Below are 13,822 nucleotides of genomic sequence, written 5' to 3'. Positions count from 1 at the left end.
TTGAAACGGAATTATATTGCAATGAAAACTGCAAAATTGAATTCTAATGAATATTAAATTTATGAAATAATGAACAGGAAGAAATGCACCTCTAGTTATGCGGAGCGATCCTTGGCGTGAATGGACCAATAAATGTCGCGGAAATAATGACATTTTTGAATTACTTCGAACGTTGAGTGTGCACTTACCCTTTTTTGCGAGTGGACTGTATTCTCCATAGACGGAATAACATGCGGTGATAACTTGCGTATATGCTTTTGCGGCGGTTGATTTCATACTGTCTCTCTTTGACATGACACGGCACACATGTGCAACCCTCAACAAAACCCGCGTAATTCAAAAATGAAAACAATTAAGAAAGAATAAAAGAAAAACTGAGGTGAACTTCTTTCCCAGTAAAACAAAAGAAAATAAAAATGAACTAGTGGAAGAGAAAATACCGAACAATAACTATTACCGATTTTGGTAATTAAATCATCTTTTATTTTATCTGATTTATTAGAGTTACATTTTATATGCACACAGCCTTTTTTAAGTTCTACACTGATATTTAATTTGTTTCGATCATTTCATGTCTGTGTCAATACTATAAGAGAGTCCCAATTTCACATAGTGCCATACAGTATGTATCAACTAATACAAAACTTCGTATATATCATAATTTCATGAAAGTTCAATAAATGATTCAAAACATGTCAACATACATTTAGATGAAAACTGAAAATACAAGTAATAAAGAAACAAACATGAAAACGTTGAAATATGAAGTGACAAATCCTTTTTGCAGAAAAATTAAGAACGTTTGTACAATAATCAGCACATACTGCTCATTGAGTAAAAACTTCATTCATTGCACATTAAAAATATAAAAACCTTTTAAAAATAATAGCTATAACATTTTCCTGTGTTAAATTAATTTTGGTGGATATAGTTGAGAATACAATTTCGATATGCCTGAATAATTTCCCTTTCAATGTAATATAATACCCGAATCTACTAGATACATTTTCACATAAATGATTAGAATCATTAATGGAGAGCCTGAAACCGAAAAATGTGTAGAGGATGAAAGTTCCACTTAAATTAAGAAAAAATATACAGCTACTGGAGAATATAATTCAATTTTTTCCCTACAAATGGAGGAAACAACATACATATTTACCATATTTACAAACCTATCAAATTAGAATATCCATCCTATATAAATATCAAAATGAAGTTAGTTTATTCGTAGAAATTTCAAGAAATTGCAGAAATTCGCGATCGAGAATATTTCAGAAATTAACTTCTAATACCCTTACATGGATTTTCAATATTCAGTATATGGAAAAATAACAATTTCATCAGTACTTTTGACCTGGAAATTAATTAGATTCAAAATTCTGACAACAAGGCGGCTCTTCCGATAATACTTCAAACATTTTTTTAAAGACCACTGGTCTTTATGCAATGCTTCAAATATCACTATCAGGATCAGTTTCACTTTTTGGTTGTCCAAAGTTTCTGGTGATACTTTCACTCACAGATTTTATATTTGCCAGATGTACTTCATTGGCAGGCACAGAAAAACAGTTCAGTCGATCCAAGTCGGATGCAAAGTTTAGATCATCATCCGTTCGGTAGCAGTTGTCATATTCAGAATCATAGAGAGCACTGAGAGAGTCTAGAGACATCATAGCATCGGAGTCGAATATATGGGATGAAGCTCTTGATGACATAGATGTATTGTCATCTAGATCACATTCATGGTTGTGATCGTTATATGCAGAATTAACATCACTTAGTGCTGCTGAAATGATAACGACAGACAATTAATTTTTTCATCTTCACTCAACTGACATTTATCAGACAAGCAGGGTTGGCAAAAAGTGGTTCAAGCCTCCATTCGGAAGTCATAGTAATGCTTAATTCCATGAGGTTGGGCGGGTATAGAATAATTTCGGTAAACATTCAAAATCTGGGGAAAATACAATTACATAAAACTAAAGGTATCGAGATGCGTGTTATGCGATAAGGAGTGGACACATTTCATTCTATATTTTCTTGTACCTTTAATACTTCGTGCCGCAAGAATGTTGAGCTGAAATGAGATAAGCAACCAAAAATTCTAAAGAATTCGAAACTATTTAAATAAAATAAAAAATCAATTCAACAACTCACCTTCTGCATCTGTCAGACCCGTTTCATTCAACATAGAGATATTTTCTAGAGCAGGATCATCGGTAGTATAACCTGTCGACTCCCTATCGTTCAGTAAAGGTTCTGAAGCTCCGGCTTCATCATCCTCGCTCCATTCAGACTGACTACCACCCGCATAAGTCTCTCTGTCTATATTTGCTATTCCATTTTCAATATTCCTGAGTTTTTCCTGAACTTTTTCTTCAAGAATTCTTCTAACTTCTGCTTCCTGTGAAGTTTAAACAAAAATATGAACCCCTGAATGTGAAGAAACATGATGAACCGATTAATGAATATGCCGTTTTCGTTAAGAATGGAAAATTTTGTTAATGACGTCGAAAGTCAATGAATCTGAAAAATTTTGAATATTAATGTACTGTACAGTACTCCTTCTTTTTGTATAGCATTATAATGGTTCTTCTGATTCAGTGCATATCGTTACCAATGCAGTTTGTTGATTTATCGCAGCCTACCCCTTGACAACTGATAACTGGGCTTGCCAGGTGGTTCTTAAAATTGGAAACAAAGATTATAGGGTATAAAGATGGGAAACGAAGCTACTAAAGTGATTTGAGCGCCATCTGTATGTCAAGTAGTGATGCCATAGACTAATAAAGGTTTATTAGTCTATGAGTGATGCCCACGAGACCAACGAGACGAGACGAGACTACAGTAAAGTCTCATAGACCAATAAACCTTTATTATTATAGACGAGACTTTACTGTAGTCTCGTCTCGTCTCGCCGATAAGATATAAAGTCTCGTCTCGAGTCTCGTTCGAGAGTCTCTCATGTGGCCTCGTCGTTGATAACATTTTTTGAAAGCGGAAAATTTGAATCCAATGATTACAAAGCATATTCTAGTTAATCTACTGAGTAATTTTTTCCAATTATTTTGCCTTTGGAAGTATAATTATAATTTTATATGAAATTTATTTATTGATTGTTGCACTGGTTTCAAGACCTGAAGAAGTAAGTAAATGAAGCAAAAACGTCTATCGTTCAGTATCAGAAAACAAATATCTATACTGCACTCACTTTTATTTTAGCACTCGGTTGGCCATGAAATAATTTTCTCAAGATTTTGTAACTAGAATGGAGTAAGGTTGGCACTCATGAAATGTCGTTAATGTCATAACCCAAAGACTATAGAGTTAACCTTACTCCATAAAAATGACTGCAAATCAATTGAAGTCAGAACACACCCCTTGGTTTATTTTATGCTGTTCATTCGGGTACATTGTTGTATGCAGAAAGCATCCCTTGCATGAACGGCGCATTAGTGGAAATTATGACCTTTCCATTCAATGATTCTCGGTATACAGCTCCGTACTCACCACAGCAAAATGGCGTTACCGAAAGAAAAAATAGGTCTCTAGTAGGAATGGCTGGATGCATACTATTAGACGGCCAGACGCAAAGTTAGAAAGAAAATTTAATTATGTATGCAGGCTTGAGAAGGGGATATATGGATTAAAGCAAGCTGCAAACATATGGTTCCAAAAGTTAAGGAAAATTTTAATAAATGATAACTTTATGCAAAGCAAAGAAGATCAGTGTTTATTCACACAAAAAATTGAAGATGATATCATATATTTGATCGTACTTGTAGATGAGTTTCTAATTGCAGCAGCAAAAGTAGAGACTATTGATGAAGTCGCTGTTTATTTGAATAATAGTTTTAAATTAATTGATCTAGGCAATGTGGGGAAATATTTAGGAATCGAAGTTCGAAGAAATAATGAGGGATATTTCTGTATAAATCAGACTTATAGGTATAAGGAATGTATTGGACAGATTTGGACTGCAAGATGGAAAGTCCTCAAACATTTCACTTGACAGCTAACATCCACTTAAAGAGGAAAATGCAACAAAAACATTTATTTCTTATAACTATAAAAAATTATGAAGAACAAATAGAAAAAATATTAAATTATGTCAGAATTGACTAGTTTTTAGTTATTAAATAAAAGCTCCAAGCGCCTTTGGCCAGCATTAGCAAATCTGGTCACAACCATTTTTGTATCAATGACTCTCTAGTATTTTATGTGCATTAGAGCTAATCCATTCGAGCAGTTTTCTGCCATAGTGCTTCTGAAGGTCAGTTAAGTCCCCTTAAGGAAGAAAAACTGCGCTCTGTTTCTTCAGCTGTTGTTACGGGAAGTACACAAAATATTTGAAGTAATGTGTACAAATTTGGGTAAAAATCTTCGCAACATTTCTGAAGAGCTGAAAGTGCTAATGAACGACATGATTCGGGATCATTCGTTGTTGAAGTGATCCACTTTTTTCCCATCTTTTCAATTCAATGGAAAGAAGATCCTTGTCACGGTCTTGAAAGTTCTATATGCTGAATGATCATGAGGGACCTTTTGCAAAAGCCTTGGGGGGGGGCTAGAGCCCCAATAGCCCCCCCCTGGGTACGCGCCTGGTACCGATTTCCGCCGAGAGGTGGAGTTGCTAGCCAGACTTTTAAATTTTGACTTGACTTAATTCTGTTTATTTTCCGATACCGTTTATATTTTTCCGAACTTTATTAAAGTGTTACTTGACTTAATTCCGTTTAATTTCCCAAACTGTTAATATTTTTCTGAACTTTATTTTTATCGACCGTATTGTCTTGGAGTGACCGTATGGAATTAACTTGTAATTATTTTACCAACCGTCCTACGCCGACAAGTGATCGTAATTAACTTTTAATTAATTTCTCAACCGCCTTATGTCGACTATGTCCACCCGTCGACATTCATATTTCATTTTACCTGTATATATTTTTTTATATAGTTTTAAAGTCAGTAGAAATAAAGATCTGAACATTTATTTTGTTGCCAATTATTTTGCCAGTGAGAGTCTCTTCATTAAATCAGTTACATCTAGGTGTTTAGTTAGAAGAGGTAAGTACTCTTTTTAACGCCTAAAAACCGTTGAAAAGCAGACACTTAGAAGACGCCTGGTCTTTATCGATACCCTTCTCCACTGATACTCAAGTCTATCCGGGCTCTCTAATTCTTTGGAGATTCTGGGAAAGACGTGGGGTTTCACCTTAGAACATAGAATATCAGGAAGGAGCTTTTTTGAATAAATGTGACGGGAATTGTGCGACGGAAACGGCCATATTGGTCTTCCAAGTTTTGATTTTAAAAGTGGCAGACTTGGAAGTCAAATGATTCTGTTATCTGTGGCCAAATGAATTAAGTGATGTTTTAACTTAATTTTGGTAATTTGGATTCTTGAAATTTGCTGGAAATAAGGATTTTGGATATTTTATCGTGAATAATTCATAGGTAGGTGATTTTTTTAAGCTGAATATCAGGTATTAATTATGAGTTCCTGAATTTCATGACATAACAAGGTTATCCCATGACAATAACACTCCATGGGCGTAGGTGATGTTAAGTCATAGACCTTAATACCATTAAGTATATAGCCAAGCAGTGTTAGGCGGGATGAATTTCAGCTTTGATTTTCAATTTGAACGAGCTTGAAAAAGCTTCTGACTTTACGTCAGTGCTTTCCTAATTTTTTTGATTAATCAGAATCAACTGACAATTGAAGTTAGTTTTTTGGAAATTTCATTGTCCTACGCCACTGTTGAAACGGAAATATATGTCGGCCATATTTCTCCTCTATTCCGGTCAAATTGAAATGATCAGTATGCTCCTTCCTGTTATTCTATATTCTAAGGGTTTCACTGATTGCCCCACTGGCGCCTGAGCAAAGGCAAGGAGCGGCCAGAGTGCGAAAAAGTCTATCACAATATGTTATGTTGAATTGAATTCTTAGCATAGTACGAGGAATAACCGTTTTCGAGATCAAGACATCGTTTAGAATATATTCATCGAAATCAAATAACTTATGTGGTAGAATTATCAAATTCACAGATAATAATGACAAAAAGCTACACCCTTTCGGCTTCAATATAGTTACTGCACTTTCAAAGAACTGTAATTTAATAATTATTATGAATGTTTCAAGTTAGTATCTTGGAGCCAAAACTCAAAAAGGTTGTATTTCATGTTTGTAACTCGATTTCACAAATGCCATCTCATTTCAATATTTCAGTTAGCGAACATTCTGTAACATAGGTATATTGAAACTCGATGATAATATTGAGTATCTTTCAAGAAAGGTTTTTCATTCATTTATATAAATAATTTTTTGAAGAAAGAAAGCAATTCTAGGGAAAATAAATTGAACTGAGAATGAACCTTCATTATTTTTCATGATTGTTCACAATCACGGTCTTTCATTGTGACGAAATACAGCGGATATTTCCATACGCCGGACCTGAACATCATCAACCCACCGCCAGATGCTAGGGTGAAAAATTTCAGTTCTCCGAGGAACAGCAGCGCCCATACGAACCGGAGAAGGAACTACAACTTATTTTGGCTTCATTTCTCTGAACCGCGTTGTTTCTCTAGGGGGGTTAATACTCAATAATCCTAGTCAAAGTTTTATTTGTTGTCCAATTTTTGTAAATTTTTTATAAATTGCAAAAAAAAATATAGCGCATATAACCGCGTTTTTCATTGATGAGGGCGTTTTCATAATGAGCTGTGCCACCCCTGGAAAAACAAAATGACCTTCAGAATGACTAGCTACATCTGGGACACTACACATCTGTGGATCTTTTAAACAGAAATGTATTCAGCCAAAGTACCCAATTTTTCGAATTTCACATATTATATACTTCCTAATTTTTTGATATCAAATTACTCTAAAACGAAGTGAAAATATAAACACTTTTATTTTACAAAACGTTCAAAAATTCATTTGATAGCGTCAAACTTAGAGTTGGGTTCTTAAAATTTTTGGTATTCTTATGGTACGTCATGATTGTAATAAGAATACTGGAAAACGTGGGTGATATCTTGTGTTCGAAAATGATTCATCAAATAAATGAAAAACTACATTACGAAATTCATTTCATTCGAAAAAACCGTTTGTGAGATAGAACTTGAAATAAAAATTCTTTATGGTCTGCCTATATCTTTTAAAACCAGCCGATTCGGAAAAAATGGTGAAAATAAGTGTTTCTTTCGATCTCAAGAATCTACATCATCATTACACTTATACGGGCAAACAGAGAGTTTTTTCTGAGGTTTTTATCTCTGTTTTTTTCATGTATCATACGAAGATATGTATGGTACCCCGTTGACATTTTTCCTCTGCTTACACTGAGATCTGGAACGAGAAACAGGTTTTTAGGATCTGTCTCTTGTTCCATTTCTTCACACCCGCTTCATTGTTATTTTCAGATTGTAAAAGTTTGTAACACTCTTTTTCAAAAGAATATATATATATATATATACTGTTAAAATATTTGTACGAGTCAAAGTCTCACCCTCTATTTTCGAGTTGAAGGATATCAAGACCATCCCTATTGTCATTTCATCAACAGGCCGATACCTAAGAAACTGACAAAGAATCTGAAGAAACTTGAATTGGACGAAACAATCTATAGAATCTTGCAGAAAAGCGTTACTGCTGGGGACGGCGAGAACGGTACGCAAGTTTCTGGGAGGTGCAGATCATGAGGGAGAGCACCAACCACTTCGACAAGAGATGGAGAGAGATCGGGAACCCTATCGACACCAGGAACGAAGGGAGGAGGAAGGACCTTTTCGACATCAGGAGGCCGAGGAAAGGCCCGGACCCGACCACCACCATGAGCCGGAAACCGGTAAAGGACTCCAACAAAGCTTAATTCTTTTGATATTTGAGATATCTGGGATAAGTGAATGTTTCTAGGGAGAGGAGTGTGAAAGCCGCAAGGCAACAAATCAATGATGAATATGATATACCTAGTCGTACCACAAAATAAGCAAACGAAATGATGCGAAATGAATATCTGCTAAATATTCCGCTATAGTATAACAATATTTTACAATTAATATACGTTTTATGGTATTCTTGTATTTTAACTCATTCGATTTCTTAATTTCATCTGGTATACGATTGAAAATTTTAATGCCCTTATCAGATGGGGAAAGTTAAAATTTTGTTGTCTTATGCTGAGGTACACACAATATTTCAGAGTTTGTAGTACAATAATTGTGATAGTTGGACAGTCCAACAAATTTTCCAAGATTTCGTCTCATGAACAGCAGACATTTTTTGTATATAAATACAAGGGACCGTCAAAAAGTGAGGTTGGATGATGAGATGAGCATTCTGCAGGAGGAAAGTGGGCTGATATTGAAAATCAGTATAACCTTTTTTGTGCCAATATACCCTGTTCACGTCAAAAGAAGCCCCCCCCTTAACAAGATTTTAAATTGCAAATGACTGTAAACCAAACTGTAGTACGCATCCAGAATTGATTGCATCGGAAAACACACTTTCAACATATTGAGGGGTTCAGAACTGAAGTGAACCAAGTCCATGCTGCCTAGTTTTGAGATAAATGGCTTAGAAGTTGTTTATCACCAATTAATTCAAAAGTGACTTCTTTAGATTTTAAAAGGCTAGAATAAGCATATGCTTACATTCTAACCTTTTGAAATTTTACGAAGTCACTTTTGAATTAATTGGTGATAAACAACTTCTAAGCCATTTATCTCCGAACTAGTCTGAATGGACTTGGTTCACTTCAGCTCTGAACCCCTCATTTATAGCATAAAAGGGTGTATTCAGCTTTTTACTCAAAACATCAATGTGTTCACATCATCTCAAAGTGCTATCGAGATGGATACCCATGAACTTCACCTTTTCTGAAGAAGAAACCCTCACTTCTCCCAACTGGAGGGTCAATGGAAGCGTGTCCCTGATTCCAAAAGAAATGAAGTTTGTTTTTTTTTTAATTTACAATGAGTGAGTCGGCACTACCCCAGTTCATGAAGCTCCTTATTAGTCTGCTACATCACGAAAGAATTCATTAATATTTTCAGATACTATGGCAATAGAAGTGTCATCAGAAAATAGTATCAGGTAAATCATTCACGAACAATATAAACAGAAGAGGCCCTATAGAGATCCTTTTCAAGAAGATTCTGAATCTGAATCTTAAATTATATAACTCATAAACTCCTTCATTATAAATGGTATAGACAAGCAATCGAACGCTAGCGATAGGTCGAAGAACAGACGCATCGGTCATCGTCCATCCATCTATAAGTACTTTCAATAAATGAAATAGCCGCCGGCTCAGTTGAGTAACTGGTTCTGAATCCGTGTTGACAAATTGTGATTATATTAAATTGATCTACATAAATAATTTACCAATTTTTCAATTTCTTTGGAATATTACTGAGGATTGAAATTGGACTGTAGTTAATTATTTCATTTACTTCGCGTATGGTCCATATATACATATTTGGTAACCGAGAGTTACCAGAGCGGTTAGTACGGTTACTGGTGACAGATAATTGCACCGAAGTGTCAGAAATTCGACATTCACTGACTGCCCAGTTACTAACCAAAAGAAACCAAAGTGTATATACCCTTCATTACGTTTCTGTACAAAAATGCTGCATTCACAATCAATTCTGGGGCCGAAGTGCACTTCGGCACGAAATTTACCATTCGCAATAAACTTTGGACAAAATACTCAAATGAATTAAACATGTAACTGATCAAAACATAAGCCATAGCCGGCACGAAATTCCTTGCCGAAGTAATAGTTTGCAGGTTGCAAGGAATTTTGCCAATTTCCAATACCGTGCTAGTCTTGAATTTTGAATGGTAACAGAGAACGCCATCTGCTAAGCTTCCGTGCCGAAGTGTACTTCGGCCCGCGAATTGATTGTGACTGCAGCTTAACCTGCTTAACGGTTGTCAGTTGATATTGATAGATTTATCAGGTGAGCAAAATGACTTGCAACGTAAACTGCGGAGACTTTTAATAATCGTGAAGAGATACAGTCGGTACCAGTGGTTTTTTTTCTTTTATTAATTTATTATTATATTATTTATAACTTCCTCTATAGCAACTAATAGAAGTCAAAGACACCGTCTTAGTCTCGATGACACGGGCGATTTTTCTCACCGACCTTGCCGCGAGAATTTCTCGCCGCGAATTAGCGGACCAAGGAGTCCAATGGTACTATTAACAATGAGGATAAAGAGGATAAATTCAGACGCATACCACCCGACGATATGAATATCGACAAGTGTTACGATCTGAATTGAGCTACTAGTAGTAGAATTGAGTACTATTAACACGTGAACAACTCTGCTGCTATCGTACAGGGAGCTCACTGCTAGCCGTCGGCATTCGCCAGGGACTGCTACGTCGCGGCGATCTCGCTCGTGTGAATCGAGCCTTAGATGTTGTGCAGATGAGAGATATACTATCACCATAGTGTTGCTGAAGGCTAACCTGGCTAAAAGGTTATAATCTTGGAAAAATATTCAGCAAAGACTGCAGCTATTTTAGGAGATTCAGAACAGAGAGATCCAAGTAAATTGAGAGACATGGCTTTCAGATTTATCTATATCTAAAATATAAAGTGGTTGTCAATTTATAGTGATAAACCCGTTACAAATTACGATTGCAATGGCAATTTTTTTCCAACAATCGTTTTTGTTTAATAATTTTCCATGCCTATGCTCGATAGTTTCTCCGATCGCACATTTGGATAGCTCTTGGAAAATACAATCACGTTGATGATTCACTCTTTGATTTTCTCCAATGAATAAGTTACAAAAACCAGTGACCCGCTTACGTGAAACATACTGTACGTCCCTGTGCTTTGTTGACGCGATTTCCTTTGCAAAATTACCAATTATAAATTTGTATCATACTTCCGAAATCACACCTTCCGAAATACTGAGGGTTACCGTTTTTGTGCTCACCAGTTGGCGCCTCTGTAGTATGGAGAGTAGAGAGAAGAAGAACGATCGCTGCTTTGAGACCATAGATTTTTTGTCCCCTAAAATATGTACCTATATGGTAGTTCATGTTTTTGCCAACAGGCGCGCTGGCCATCACTTGATGGCGAAATTTAGATTTGAACTATACTCCATTTACTTTTATTTTAGCAGTCGGTTGGCCATGGAAATTTGACACATTTCACTCTGTATAGTAAGAAAATGTGGAGTTATGACGCTTGCCAAAACATTTTTGGGTTTTAAATCAACGCTATGTTGCGCGTTCTACGTAAAAGTTTCCATTATTACGTATTTTATCACAATGTCGAATCTCTTCGGAAAATATGTGACTAACATAATTGAAGTTTATACAAACTGATTGAAGGCATACCAAATCCTGTTATTTGCATGAAAAATACAAGAGATCAGTGTAATATCATAATACGCACTAGCTTGAGGAGAGTTAATGTTCGTTATCTTCTTTGGCTTAAGTTTGAATACATCAGTTGTAGATTTCAAAAATATTAACCCGAAGATGAAATGCATATGTTGGAGTGAACAGATAATTACATGAATGTTAAATTCTTCAACAAAAATCATCTTGCATCAATATAAGTAAAAGGAATTAAAGGAAGTTTCAAACAAGATGAACTTCACCTTTGAACAAAAATTTCACATGAATAAACAATTAGCAGGATAACTGGCGCGTATTTGTGCTGTTAATGCATTGATATAATAATAAAAATAAGGTATTTATTGGTACCTTAAGACATTTACAATGTATAGGACAAGTCAAATGAAAAATAGAAAAATCAATTTTCGGGAACTTATTCTACGAAAATCCTGTAGTAAACTTTTCGCATTAATTCACTCAAACATAAAATTCTCAAATGCCATCACTTTTTTGGGTCTCCCAATAGAGGGAAATTCTTTGTCATCCTCTTCATTCACAATCTTTCTGATTGTGGAAATATTCAGCTGAAATATAAGTCGTTTAGATTCAGATGAAACAATATATAAATTCTCTTACATTGAATATGTTCGCTACCGTCTGACGTATTGTGGATTTTAGAATAGAGAGTTGAAGTGCGCACAGAACGTTAGCCTGAACGTAAACGTTAACGTGACAAATAACGTCAAATATAACGTTTACGTGTTGTAATGAAATTTGAGTTGAAGTGCTGCCATCATGAAACGTCAGACGTTAAACATAACCTATCAATTTGGATTTTGATTTCATTTTTCTGGAACTTTCTTTTATCCAAAGATATTACACACTTTGCTTTTATCTAATATCTAATATTGAGCCTCGACAGCTGGAATAATATTTGAAATATTGACATATTCTTTCGTACCCTTCTACAAACCACTAACATTTTCGTCTATATATTTGAAATATTGATGTTCTAATGATTATATGCATAATAAAGAGAATTTTCAACTTGAAAGTATTTTATTATCAATGAAATGTTTAAGTGTTAGAGAAAAGAGAATCGCAGTTGAGTTTCAGCCATTTCCATACTGAATGTAATCTGATAACGAAGTTTCATAACTAAATCCTTTTGATAACTTTAAAATCAATGCTGATTTCCTATAACTTTCATTCATTATGAGAAAATACATGGGAAATATAAACAATGACTGTTTGAGGTTATTGAGAATTGCATTCAACAGTCAAAATTCGGCCATTCGCAAGTCATCGGTGCTACTCGTTTAACGTTCGGTTAACGTACGTCGATGTTTAAGGTATACGTGGGAGACCGCTAGTTTACGTAGGCCGTAAAGCTGACGCTAACGTTAACGTTAAAAACTGACGAATGAGCATGCGTAGATGTCAATTATAACGTTAACGTTTACGTTCATGGCAGCACTTCAACTCTCTAATATCAGGGTATAACTATTTGAATGAGCGGACCTGAGTTCCAAATAGCTCTTCCTGAAACCCTGTCTTCTCTCTTTTTCAATCACTTTTAGCATTTTCGTAATATTAATTGATATAACTTGTGGCAACGGCGTTATGACATTAACGACATTTCATGAGTGCCAACCTTACTCCGTTCTAGTTACAAAAACTTGAGAAAATTATTTCATGGCCAACCGACTGCTAAAATAAATGTGAATGCAGTATAGTTAAAGTTGGCTGAGTTTTCCTGGTGAGAGATGATAGGAATATTATTATTTTCGATTTTTGATGAGAGAACAACATATGACCATGGTGAAATATTGAAGCGTGCGGTAGTGTAAGAGTGTTTTGGCATCGGAAAGAAAAGGAGAAGAGATAAAATTTCCGAGAGCATTTTTGAAAGAAAATTGGAAAAACCTCACCTCAAGAATCGACTTCGAATCAATTTGTGTGTCAAGAGCACTTTTGCGATGAATATGATGATGACATTATAAACGAAATCGAAATTGTCATTCCTCGTGAGAAGTTGACTCTTCTGAATATCTAACCAATAATACTACATGGTTCAGAAGTGGTTATTCTTGAAGAATTTTGTTGGCATAACATAATAAATGGTTTATATCGGTTCTCAGCTGAGTATTGGAAACAGAATCTACTTTAATACCTAAGTGATAAATCTGAGATTGCTACCTTTTGTTGTCTTGATGTGTACTACTCCTCACTGCAAATTTATATAATTTTGAAGATAACGTAAACCAACTAACATACCTGTTTTCAATAAACAATGTTAAACAAAATTAGGTACAATTTTTATGATCGGTGATTTCTTTTAAATTTCATTGATTTCGTAAAGCTGATAACATAGTCCCCTCTATAATTTGACTTGTATTTTATTGTATATAATTCAGAGAACTCATATTTAATATAGA

At 35.0% G+C, this 13,822-nt stretch overlaps 1 protein-coding gene across 9 annotated transcripts in view; it reads right to left on the bottom strand.

The window, feature by feature from the left end:
• Positions 1 to 460: 460 nt before the first annotated feature.
• The window catches only part of LOC123312770 (Ca(2+)/calmodulin-responsive adenylate cyclase-like), a 210,430-nt gene continuing 197,068 nt past the window's right edge, over positions 461 to 13,822 (bottom strand). For 7 of the 9 annotated variants that reach the window (XM_044897244.1, XM_044897250.1, XM_044897246.1 and 4 more), the window contains exons 18-19: positions 2,161 to 2,407; positions 461 to 1,789 (exon numbers count right to left, since the gene is read on the bottom strand). In XM_044897244.1, coding sequence (XP_044753179.1) covers positions 1,455 to 1,789; positions 2,161 to 2,407 — 582 coding nt within the window. In that variant the 3' untranslated portion in view covers positions 461 to 1,454. Of the gene's footprint in view, positions 2,081 to 2,160; positions 2,408 to 13,822 lie in introns of all 9 variants that reach the window. The other 2 variants (XM_044897245.1, XM_044897251.1) reach the window with 2 other exon arrangements.

Source organism: Coccinella septempunctata, chromosome 5 (genome assembly GCF_907165205.1).
Source record: "Coccinella septempunctata chromosome 5, icCocSept1.1, whole genome shotgun sequence".
Lineage (NCBI taxonomy): Eukaryota > Metazoa > Arthropoda > Insecta > Coleoptera > Coccinellidae > Coccinella > Coccinella septempunctata.
Note: the sequence above shows the minus strand (reverse complement) of the source record. Positions and strands in the feature narration are given on the sequence as shown.